The 13,302-nt window shown below is 37.7% G+C and overlaps 1 protein-coding gene across 1 annotated transcript in view; it reads left to right on the top strand.

Annotated features, from left to right (window-relative positions):
* LOC124790027 overlaps positions 1-5,764 on the top strand; it is a 325,305-nt gene extending 319,541 nt beyond the window's left edge. Inside the window, exon 5 of the mRNA XM_047257582.1 lies at positions 5,123-5,764. Within this exon, the coding sequence (XP_047113538.1) occupies positions 5,123-5,191 (69 nt within the window). The 3' untranslated portion in view covers positions 5,192-5,764. The remainder of the gene's footprint in view (positions 1-5,122) is intronic.
* The last annotated feature ends 7,538 nt before the right edge of the window (positions 5,765-13,302 follow it).

Here is a 13,302-nt window from a genome sequence, read left to right as displayed (position 1 = left end):
ATGTACCTAATATGATAAACGTATGTGTTTTGGGGGTGTCCGGGTACTTTTGATCACATAGTATACGACCTGATAAACATTGAGCTGTGTAAAAATGAAACATCAGGGCGAAATTCGCTGGAGATACAGATGAAATATGTGTACAAATACTTGTGAAATACGTTAAACACATGTGAAATACACCTAAAGGTAAAAAGTTCATCCTTAATCCCTGGAACGATTTAAACCAAATTTGATAGACATATTAGTTTCGAAATAGCGTAGAGGTAAGAAACACCAGCCTCCTTTAGGGGTGGGGGTGATAATGTGGAGAGAGAAAGGGGGAGCACGAGATGGATAGACGGGAGGGAGGAGATGGACAGACAGAGAGGGGAAAAGGGTAGATGGACTAATAGAAGATTGGAATAAAAGCATAGTAGAACATTTTTTTTTGTAAATAACTGTTGAACTGTGGGTAACACCACCGGGCGCAGCTAGTTATCTACTAGATACGTGTCACACTGTAGAGTGGAGGAAGATACACGCATTCCATTCTCACGCTATGTTTTGTCGTTATACGACTGCCTACGAAGTTTAGAGCCATTTCTTTCAAGGTGATACCCTTTGAATGCACATTAGTTTATGGGTTTGTATTATATAATCTTTTATTTACCTGGTACAACTGTCATACAAAGTTACTGACTGGTTCATCGCCTGTAGAAAATACATATGCATATTTCCCATAACTTTTTCTGATATGGCTAAGTGTTCACATCCAATGGCAATTACTGGTATTATGTGTTTATACTATATACTCCAAACGTTTTTGTACCTTTGCTTCAAAATTTATAAAACTAAAAAAATTGTATGTATTAACAGTGAATCACTCTTTGTCACTTTAATAATTACTTCATCAATTTTCATGTGTTTCAGATGATAATCAAATACACAGAATTTTGTACTGTACAGAACGGCCCGTTTACCTTAAGCATACAAAATACCTTTTTGTCCTGAAGCAAAAAAAAAAAAAATGTATCGAGCAAATGCTGTTTATCTGTCAGGGGGATACTAATCAGCCTGACCACCTTTCTTGTAGTTATTGTAAATAGCACCATGCTTTTCTGTCCCATAACTAAATTCCTCTCCTCAGTACCTGTCCAAGAACGTATCCCAGTGTACCATTCACATAAACATGCCGTTTTAAGAACGTAACTTGACTTTGAACCTCCTGTACCAGGCGCAATGTAGCAACGCGAGGTAACGTAACTCGTTCACGTGGAGTGACAGTAAACAAATGAAAACGCGAGGACAATGCTCACCAGTCACTCAGTCAACCAGCTTCAGCTGAAGATTTGTCTGTGTGCAATGTACACCAACAAAGAAAAATGTTCAAATGTGTGTGAATTGCTAAGGTACCAAACAGCTGACGTCATCGGTCCCTAGACTTACACACTACTTAAACTAACTTATGCGAAGAACAACACACACAACCATGCCAGAGTGAGGACTCGAACCTCCGGCGGGAGCGGACGAACGAAGAAAAGGTAAAAAAGATACACAGCTGTGGAGAATGTAAGTTTGCACAACGGTAACGTTTAAAAGTACTACAGTACTGTACTAATGACTTGTATTGTAAATAAGAGAACATTATTGGAGTTGCTGGTTGGCTAGTCAACATTCCCTACAGATGAGTAGCAATTCTACCTTATCTTCCTTGGGTTTCAGTGTACTAACACAAACCTTCAACTGAAGACAGTTGAATGAAGGACTGGGGTGCATTATCATTGTGTTTCCATTTCTTTACCGTCAAGTGGACGAGTTACATTATGGTAGGAGAGTCAAAGTGAACTTTGTGTTTCGATTCAATAATGTCATGATTGTGTGAGTGGGTCGCTATGACACATTTCTGAATACGTCTTGAATAGAGGACATGAATTAAAAAGATGTAGAGCGCTAAATAGAGAACTTTGTGGTGTACACATCCTCGTAACGAAAAAAATACAAGAAAGGCAATTACAGGGTTAATGCCACTGTTAATGCCGCTCTGGTGGCTAAACAACATTTGCTTGATACTTTTTTTTATTTTGCTTCTGGAGGAATAGTTTTTGTGGTGATCAATGTCAATGGGACGTCCCAACAGGCACTTGAAAAAAAGACCCATATGATCTCTAAATTACTGTTGTTACGAATTGAACACAAAAATAATACAGCTATAAGGATAAATGAAGGGCTGAGATTATAAGTGCTTGCTGAAGCAAACTGAGTAAATGACTACCCAAGTTAAATGCCTATTTATAAATTATGTTACTGTCGAAACATCAGATATTTTTGTTCCTAGTGGTGCGTTTGTCTGTTTATAGTTGTAGGTATGATTAGAGAGTGTAGCGCCTCTGCACTGTTTTTCATAATATTTTAAATATACTTATACCCTTGAAACTTAAAAAAAATTAAATTAAAACAGGTACAAGTGCAAAAACGTTTTATTTGCAGTTCTCTGTTTTGAAGGTTTAAAACAACGAAGTGAGAGTAATTAAAGCGAAATTAATATAACAAGCCGAAATTCAATTGGTAAATAGCAAATAAAATACTAAAACGAAAATATGTTGGCGTGGTTCCAACACAAACAAGAGATTATTCATAGCCACTTTTCTATAATCCATACACAGTCAGTGCACATAGAATCATAATCATTTTCTTCTGTGGTATGTCTTGAAGAATGTCCTTCCTGGAGAACACTCGTGATACTGTATCTTTATGCATTTTTCAGTCTTCCTTGAAGCTTCTTTGGACAAGTCCTCTTCTTTCTCCGCACTCTCTTGTTACCCCCGTGGTAACTACTAGGAATGGGATATATTCTTATAGAACTCATGATAAAGTGGAGGGGTATAGTCTTTGATCTCCTGAAGATTTCTCCATTTCCCAATTTTTATTTCAAACTCGTCTTGATGCAAAGGCTACAGAAGAGGCATTGATGGATGATAACTGTTGAACCTCCTGAAAGCAGCTGAAATAAACTCAAGATCGCGGTTTAGTGTATACTTGAACTGTATTATTAGAGGATTTTCTTTGTTGATACAGAGCCATCTGGTATTACCCCATTTTATTTTGTTTTCTTCCACATCCTTAGTACAGTCCGCGCAGGATGCTGTGGCCGATACGCAGTGATCAATTTTCATCAAAAGTGCTGGACGAGTTCATTTGTTTCTTCAGAAGGGGAGGCCGACAGGTGTTCGCCACCTTTCGGATGGTCGGCGATGACAGAATAGAGGCACACGGCCTGTAATCTTCCTAAAACAATTTTACGGAAACTATTTTGTACAAAAAAATCCATTTTTCCGCTTCTTATAGCTTTATGTGTCAGTTTCCTGATGATGTGACTATCATTTCGTTAGTGATCATAGTTATTATTGTATTTACATGGAAGTAAGACACTGCGAGAAATTCGAAAAAGTTAGCAGTGAAAAATAGGGGTCGCTATGATTTTGTGTTTGGTGCACTTTACATAATATGTTGCTGCGTACAATATGTTACAAAATTTAGGTAACATATCGAAGCTAACATATCGAATTTTTCTTGGGTCGAGGTCTTAGTCACCAATTTCGAGAAAATTGATCTCATGTAGCACACTCATTTGCGATCACGCCGCGCCAGCCATAAAACCAGAGTGAAATATTTACAACATTCCTCATATTTCATAAACGATTTGAAATATCGAAAAGAGATTTTGGAAAATGATATTATGTGAAGAGGAGAGTACTTTGCCACGTGTTTGTTATGCAAAACTTCATTATCTGCCATGTTATTCCACTAACTGCAGACTTTTTTAATGAAAGAATTTAAATTTTAAGGGTTATCAATCACTGGTAAAACGAGAAGTGCTATGGGTTTGGGGACAACATAATTGAACACGTTAGACGATTATTTTGTTCTGAGGATGCGCTTTTTCATGAGCTACACACTTTTCTTTTCCTCTGTTTCCTCACTTAATTAACTTGATAAACCACTGTTTCAGAATTCTCTCGCAATTGTGTCCGCATAATACGTTAGTGAGGTGGCATTTTGTAATCTCTGCTGTATTTTGGCAAAAGAAGCAAATTTTAAGATTGCAGCAAGAGAAATGTGCAGGTTTTCCTCAAAATTCGACACTCATGACGCTTCTCTGAAAGCTACAAATGGTTAACAAACCAAGAGAAAATAAATCGCTGCATTTTCAGCAGAATTCTTTTTAGATAGTAACCAAAGCAGAGGTGACAGATCTTTTTGAATGGTCACCATGGAAGTGTGGGAGTCCAAGTTTAGAATGGCAATTCCCCTTCAATGCTCGCCATTCCTCTACAGCGCCTGCCCGCAACCCCCACGACTACTGTTCTCCTCACGCCTGTCCTGGTGACTGCACGTCTACCCGTCACAGTATTTTGTGCGGTCTCTGACTTTGTCCTTTGCTATGGAGCCCATGGCTTTAATTGAAAGAAAGCTTTATGTTTTCATTTCCACTGTGGAAAAATTTCTGCTTACGTGCTTCACTGCTTCCTTCCTGTCTTGAGGAACAAATACATGTTAAAGTGTTTCTTCGCCTTTTCAGAGAGACCAAAATGTTTATCGTATGACCACGTCAAGGACCTTATAACTTATTGTGTCAATATGTTTATGTTACCTCAAGATGTACAAGTGGTATTTCAAAAGACACCCTATTTAAACACGCAATAAATATTACTATAACTGCTCTTAAAAGCACACACATTAGGCCGTTGCTGTAGTTTCAAAAATAATACTTACCTGAATCTTCGTTAAAGACGGCAGCAATTCTCCTTCTGTCCACCGTTTCAATTATACTAGTTATATTCTAAGTGCAGACCAGGCATTGTCTTAGAGATTAAACTTAATCATCCCAGAGTGCGGCATTATACAGGAAATTGCTTTCACTTCTTTTTACTCAGAACAGACCCACACATCAGCTTCCCAAATATGCATTTAGATCATTTTCTCGTGAAATGTCACTTGTACCACTTGTAATTTCAGCCCCTTAATCGTTTTCCCCAAGAAGCAATCTAGTAAAGTTCCTATGCACAGTTTGTAGTTAATAAATTGTGGATAATAAATTTGTGTGAGGAGCGTGACACTGGTGTGTTTGTTTGTTTCGCAGGCTGCTGCCATGTTCCCGTGGCTGCTGAACAACTGGCCCAAGAGGACGGCGGCCGACTACGACTACTAGCGCAAACCGGCGCACACCGGCTCCCACACTTAGCCTTCCTTTTTTCCGCTACGAGCGCTCCAGTATAGTTACGAAAGGACTCTCATTTGTCTTGCGATTCGAGGAAGTAGTTTTCCTGCGCCCTATGTTTGTTTCTCTCCACGAATGTTACACTTCCGATTGCTCTTCTTCTATTTGTCGTGATTACTATTCCGCCTGCTCCGTTCTTTTACCTTATTTTAAAAGAGCATAGTGAACTTGCTTCAGGCAAGAACGTAAGAAAACATGTAGTTAATTGAAGGTAGATTCTACATTCTCCATTAGAATTTCAGTTCTGTATACGTCTTCTTCCAGACAGTTCGATGTATCCGCCTGAATTATAATCCTTCAAAAAATGACATCTTGTTTCAGTCTCTCGCGAAATAAATAGCTTTCCCGGAAATATTTAAACCTCGGAAATTTTTCCACGTGATCACGTAATTAATTTTTCATGTTGACGAATGTTTAGCCATGCATTACTCAGCACACCCCTGTTTCTATACCATCGAAGTTAGAGTATGTAATACTTACTGGACTCTAATGATTGTTATTCAATTTGAAGTAGTATATAACATCAAATATCTTAAAATATTAAATGTAACTGCAATGCATTCTTACAGATTGTTCAATATTTATGTTAACGTTGTTTACAAGTGGCTTTTTCAATGCTAATGACTCCATCCAATATTCCTCTCCTTAAACCTTTCAGCATCTGATAAGAAAGCATGCAGAGATCATGTTGCTCCTCATAATGACTTCACTTTTTAATAATCTTCATCTTCAATGAAGAAGACAATACCCATTGTATATTACCACACTGAAGGCAGTAGTTTCCCTGTCACTAATAACTGAATTTATTGTGGGGAGAAACATGACTCTGACATGTAATACAAATCTAAATTCAAGCTAGACGTTTCGGAATAAACATTGAGTCACAGAACGGATAATAGCATTTGTATACGTAACGTCGTGGTAATCTCAGTTTCAGCTTTTCACTTATTGTAGACGCCACTGTGTGTATAGATAGGGCATTGTTAATGTATTCGCCCGATTTCGAACACACACAAAAATTAGACTAAATACGCGTTTTAAGCACCTGCCTAACACGTTGGCAAAATTATTTATATTTACATAGATCTATGATGATACATTGTAGTCAATTGACAACATTTGATACAACGCTTAAATTGATTCTTCTAAACTGTTTAACGGGCGTATTTGAATTTTCATTTATTTCACAAATTTACTATCGTTTACGTTTTTGAAAGTTTCGCCAATTGTCTTTTACACAACAGATACATACAACCAAGGAGTGCTTCAGATTATTATTGCTGTTTCACCATGTGCGATTTATGTTTCATCACAACTATAATATTTCACTAGGTTTTGGTGTCGCTAAGTAAATCTTGCTAGCTTTCGCGTCAACTACTGCATGTATTGCTCCGAACATCTAACAACATAACCATTCAGGTTAATGTATTAACTTGGTGGTAATCTGGCCGTGTGCGCATTTCTGAGCGATTGTAACAGTGCTAAGGTTTGCAGTGTGATAGATATATAAAATAAAGCAGAAATAATAGTTTCGATCAAATATAGGAAAATAAGAGAATAAATTGACAAACAATGATAAAACAGCCTAACTGATACCTTCTAAGATATAAGTATGATATACGTAATCGATCAGTTTCCATAAATTAAATATCAAGGAAGTGCTTACTGTTTTTGCTTATTGATATTAGAGGTTTGTTCTATATTAACAGAAAACATTTACTGGTGGAATTCTCCTGTTCTGTTTATTATACGGGGGTCGATGCACTCAGTTTACTACTTGTACTGCTCTTTATAATTGACTTGGTAACTGTTAACTACCGTATCTTCATCATTAGCGGTAACTATGTTCAGCTATTTTAAAAATACTCATTATGATAGAAAGTTTTCTTTCCTAAATTGTCAAAGAACAGAGAAACAGAATAGAAGAATGGAATCGTTAAATTATAGTTGCTGTTTAACCGAGTGTGATTCACGTGTAATTTCTATATATTCAATTTCTATATACCAACTGACTGTCTCTCTTTAGCGAACAATGACGGTCATTTTTAGTTGTGCACCATTTACCACACAAACACACACACACACATCCGCAACACATCACCCCTCATATGAATATTATAAATACATATGAAAAGTTGATGGATGCGGTAGAAATAAACACTTACACCAGATGTATCATACCGGTTTTACCTAAAAATAAACTTTTTCTGTGTGACCCGAACGTATCTCAAGGACAAAATCATATTTTGCTTCTTTCATAGCAATTGCGCACACTATTTCTATAATTTAAAAAAATAAGAAAGACACCATACATGATATCACATGAGAATTCTATAGAACCATTTCAGACACTAATAAAGTCACACATGTGCTTAATAATGATGAGGAATGACACCAATGTAGTATGAAAGTTCTGAAGAACTAGAGAAAGTAGTGGCGGAAAAGATGTAATTGGGCACCCTCTTTTTTGTTGACTTAAATGTATTTCTTTTGGAAAAATTCAAGATGATTTATCCTTTATTAACTACTGTAACAAGTTTAAGAAATGATGGGAAGCAAGGCTATTATTAATATCAGTTACTTCTATTTGAAAACGAAGATTCACAAAGCTTGCAAAATGAAATTAAAAAATGTATGAGCCTCTACAAAAAGGTACAAGAAATCTTTTACAAGAATACAAAACCGTATATTAATCATAAAAGAGCGAATTGTTCATATTTAAGTTTTTTAAATGATCATCAAATCCAAAATTCTGTACGGAAATCGCAAACGTAAATAGCTCTTTCAGCTCCGGCATAATCTAAGAGCATCCACATTCAGCAAATAACACATTTAACCCGCATCTCTGCTTTACTATCCTGAGAGAACCTTTCGTCAGAGAAAATGCAAGTTATATCGCTTGAGTCTGACTTATCGCCATCGTTGATACCCAGATTATTATCGCTGTCCAAAAGGGGAGGGTCACATGCGCTTAATGAGTCCGAAGAAGAATCAGATCGTTTCGTGGAATCAATTTTCTGTTTCTGAAGGTCTTACCACATCTGGCAGCAGGGCAGCCTCTGGCCCCAGACAAAATCAACAGGCTACGTGGTCAAGTGATCCTTGTATGGCGTTCCAGTGATGAGCTACTTTGCTACTTTGCGTCCCGAGTGGCAGTTCTCTTCTGAATATTGGGGGCGGGAGATACGTCGAATGGTAAAGGCGTTTGAAGTCCCCAGAGAACTTCACGGTTTCAGGGACTTCATCAATTGGCGTAGCTATAGCCCGACATAATTGTATATCAGGATATTTCGAAGGAAAGGCAAATGGTGTAGATGGTCCTAAGACGCCAAGTAGAAGAGCACGTGATTCAGAAACACTATTTTGTACCATGGAGTCAGTTTTTTTTGCAGTCAACTCAGCAGCTAATGAAGTCTGTGTCAGAGAGGATGCACTGGTTCATTGGGCATAACCCAATTACTTTCAATCCATTTGTTGCTATCTTAGTTGTTTGGGATAAAGGTAGACTTGGTCACAAGTCTCCATAACGTCGAAGGTACGAGAGGATGACCATTCTGTGCAACCATATTCTCACTGCCTCGCTTTAAAATTTTTCACATGATCATGGACATCTTATCCAGACGCTGGTGTTTGTGGGTAAAATGAGGAGGACGTGAGATGATGGTCACATGATCCTCTATGGCAAAGTCAGTCACCTCTAGATTTACATAGTGCCTATAATGATCATCCAAGATGAGCAGAAGAATGGACTCTACCAATTGCACCAGCTGAGCAGCCTCTCATTGGAACTTGGGAAAATCATCATTGGTAGGACAGTGTTCCAAAGCGGTCATGCATGCGATAATTTTGATTAAAGCCCCTCTTTCTGTGAACATTGCAGATGCAATTTGTTTTTTCCCTTTCATCCGTATCATATTGGGTATTTTTCTTAATAACTTACAGATCTGTCTCGTCCACGTTATATATTCGATCTGCTGAATACGAGTGTTTGTTGAAATTGTATGATATAATAAAAATTATCAAAGAAAGCCACCACATTCTCTTTCTTGAAACCTAAAGCTCTAGCGTTTGATGTTCTACAAGGTTTACGAACTGACAGCTCTCAAGAAAAACGTTAGTCCAAGCTTATCCTGTATCTCCTCCCATGAAAAAGGTTTTCAAGCTATTTCCTTAGACAAGTAAAAACGTCATTCTTCTCAAATCCACCGAAGTGTACCCAAAGAATTTTTGTCCTATCGCTAAGAGGTAAGAAACCGCTATTTGAGCTCAACATTTAAAAACGGTTTCCTTCCAAGCCTAGCCTCTTGAAGCGCTCGTGTCGGAATTTTATCAAATTTAAGAAATCTCTCCAAACCGGTACGAGACACTCGGAACCTCCCGGCATCAACTTTCACACAAGCCTCATTTTGCTTTAACAGCTGCTGTGGCACGTATCAAGTGGGTTTTTTCTCACTTGTGCCTCTTTTCCTTGCATTCATAACACTGCATCGTTCTCGCATTCTGTAAGGAAGAAGAAAAAACCTATTAGCACAATCTGAAAAAAAATCCGCATTATTTTCTTGCTGAATAAGGCGTAAATATCAAATTTAAACAAAATGCCATTTCCCCATAAAATTATTTAAATCTTTTATGTCGTTTAAGAGAAAAGACGCTGTAATTATGGATACCCCTATAAACAGAGGCCAGTATACCAACCCGACTTAAGCAATATGGCCACCAACACATCTAACTGAAGTGCTTCAAAAGTAGCTTGGCATTTTTTTTCCGCATATCACTGAGAAATTGTTTAAAACTAACGATAAGGACATGAAAATAAATCGATTTCACATACCTATCACATGTTTTCAGTCCAGAACAAACACCAGTTCGCACAATGATCGACGCTATAACCACACAGCTAGAAACAATGACACCAGCTGCTCACCTATACCTTCTATCAACAACAGAGACCATTTACAGTCCTGGCCGCCAGATTGCAGCACTTCCTATTATCCTGTTCCGGAGGAGAACCCATAATTACACCCGTGTTCTTTCTTTTTGCACTTTTTCCTCTAATCTCGGAATGTACATTTGAAAAGCCATTTTTTTTTTACCTTTCAAATGTAGGTAATTTCACAGCAAGGAATGTATCTACTCCATTACAAAAATAAATAACAATAAATACAAATTCATATCAGAAAGCAACGATGAGTAAAATAACATACGACCTCAAAGTGGACATAAGTGTAAGAGTTGGTTGCTTCTCCCACCGATGTTATCTCTGGAGATAGCACCTTAATTTCTTAATAAGCTGAGATAACTGCCATATGTAAGTGAGCGATTCTGTTCTAAAAGTATTAAGCTAAATTTTGCAGTTTTCACTGTTGTTGCTCTAAACCTGTATTCCAAAAAAGCCAAGTGCTTCAGTCTACTAATGTAAAGTTACAGCAAAAGTAATAAAGAGTTCACTTTTGTTGTTGAACTAACATACTGAATTCCTCACGCGCTGTCTTTCCAGTATATGCATCTATAAAACACTATAATTATTTCCACAATTTCTGCACTCCCTGTGATTGTCTAATAAGCTACGCCTAAAACTTGCTTCAGTTACCATGGGCTTTTAAATACTTTCCGCATAGAAAGCCTAATTATTTTTTCTGTCAAAGTTCCATCCTTGGTAATGGTAAGTTGCTAGGGCAATGATGTCACTTCAACCCACAACAGTCGAAGAGCATTCTTTTCATATTGTCGTATAAAAAAATATTGCGATTCGCGTTTCCTGAAGGTACACTTGATTCCAAGCTTCACTCTCCAACAGGAATGAAGTTTTCTTATTTACATATTTTTGCTCACTTTTTTTAGAAAATAGATTATTTTATATTATGATCTACACTTTTTGAAGAGTTCTTGTTAATTAAAAAGGAAAAATTTTTTTTTTTTTTTTTTTGTATTTCGTTACATAGTAGCTTGATTTGAGTCCTACAAATCCGTTCATCAAAATTTTATCACCTATGACGTAATTTCTTAATGTTTCCTGCATCACTTAGCTGGAATTAATTCGAATTCTTGTTGCGTTCCCCATGTTCTTTCTCACGTTCGCCTCGTAACTAAGTGCTTTTCACGTCACGCCTTGACTGTATAAGTGCTTGCTTTACAGCTAGAAAATTTTGGATCTGATCAAATTTCGGAATAAATCAATGGCACCTGCTCCGAATCAATGGGCATAGAAAACTAGTCGTGGTGAAGCAATCAGCAGCAAACTATTTTTACTATTCAAATATTTTCATTATCTGTTATTAGTCATTTGTAGCAGATAAACCAAGTTGTTGTTATGGTGAGGTAAAGAAATCAAATATCCACTCAAAAAAGTCGCTTAGGAAAATCAACTAACATGGACATTGAGTTTAAAATTTGTAAATATTTGTGTAAAACACCACTATGGTAAATAAAAGTAGTTATTCGACGTTCTAATTATGTTTATTTCATTGAACACTCCAAACCTTAATCCAGATTTCCTCAGATGCTTTTTTTCAGCTTTCAACCAATCACTGATTGTAAAGAAAAGATGACTCAAATGAATGAATATCTGAGAAACGTGAAGCATGGAACTGAATAATCTGCAGAGTTTTACGATCTGTGTAATTTCGTGCTCTTGAGAGGATACGTTTTCAACCTGGAAGGTGGTACATACTATTGAGAGCTTTATTTTATAGCAAGAGATACTGTAATATTTCATGCAGCTACCTGATTGAGCTATATGTGTAACTCTGTCAGTTGCAGTAATATGTCTCAGACACATTTCATCTTTCCTTTCATAGCAGTCTGAAGACTGACAGATAGTACTCAAGAGGTGACTGTTTTGTTTCTCCTGGCATAGACAGGAAATAATTCATGGGTGTAATAATCACGGGTTTGGAACTGCTATAATTTTTCGGAAAACGACCACGTTTCCATCAACAGCACACTTGGTGATGGAAAACTGCTTATTTTGAGAAATTTTGTGTCCGTTGGCACCGATGTCAGACCATAGAGTTGTAAATCAAATTTTCAGTATTCAAGAATTAGAAAAAAAATCTGTGAATTACTCTACCGTGGGTTTCGTCCGATAAAACTCAGCCTGGTGTCTGTCTTTTCCGCGGCTACATTTATTCACTCGTTCTACCTTAAACAAATTAGAGGGAACACTCTAATATACTAAACGGTTGTGACTGATTCCTACGTCTGGTCGGTGATCAAGCAATCAAACGAAACGAAACGAAAGACATGCTTAATTCTCGTTACCTCTTCTGCCCATCCACGCAACGAAACTTGAGATGGGTGTGTCGGTCACACCTTAGCTATGACGGAAAATCGTGCGGATGAATGGTCCAATGAGACTTCTTCGCCGTACGCAGGTTGTTGTGAATGAGAAATTAATCCACTGTAATCCTTCCTTACAGTGGACACAGCATACTTGCGGCAATGTTTACATGTTATCAGACTGTTGATAAACTCCACTTTTGGAATAGTCTGAAGCACTGATGTGACATGTATTTGGATGTCAAGTAAGTCTAAAAAATCTATGCACTTCAGGGTTCCCTTAGGACGGTTGAACAAAAAGACATCTGTAAGAGAGTATAGTGGCTTCTGGAGAACAGATCCACAGAGCGTAGCTGGAACGACCGATGGCGATTGTAGCCTGTTATTTGTTGAATTTTTATTCCATTATTTGCGAATTGTCACGGCTAATGGTAAATGGAAATGTCGTGTGGCTAGGGCCTCCCGTCGGGTAGACCGTTCGCCTGGTGCAGGTCTTTCGATTTGACGCCGTGATTGTAAGCGACAAGTTCTGCGCAAGCAAGTCAGAGACGTAATTTTCAGTATAAAGGCTTTCTTCACGCGCAGAGCTCGTGTTGCGCTTACCACAACCATCTCTTACAAGCTGCGACAAAGTAAACACCGTCTGTATCTCGAGGTACGCGAACTGCCATCGTTCGCGGATTGGACTATAGTAGTTGGCGGCGTTACAGCCCCTGGTTTCGATGTGGAAGAGTAGCAGAAGTTCAATTTTAAATTAACCAGTC

The sequence above is a fragment of the Schistocerca piceifrons genome, chromosome 3 (assembly GCF_021461385.2).
Source record: "Schistocerca piceifrons isolate TAMUIC-IGC-003096 chromosome 3, iqSchPice1.1, whole genome shotgun sequence".
NCBI classification, from domain to species: domain Eukaryota; kingdom Metazoa; phylum Arthropoda; class Insecta; order Orthoptera; family Acrididae; genus Schistocerca; species Schistocerca piceifrons.
The sequence above is the reverse complement of the archived record's forward strand: the minus strand, read 5'-3'. Positions and strand labels throughout refer to the sequence as shown.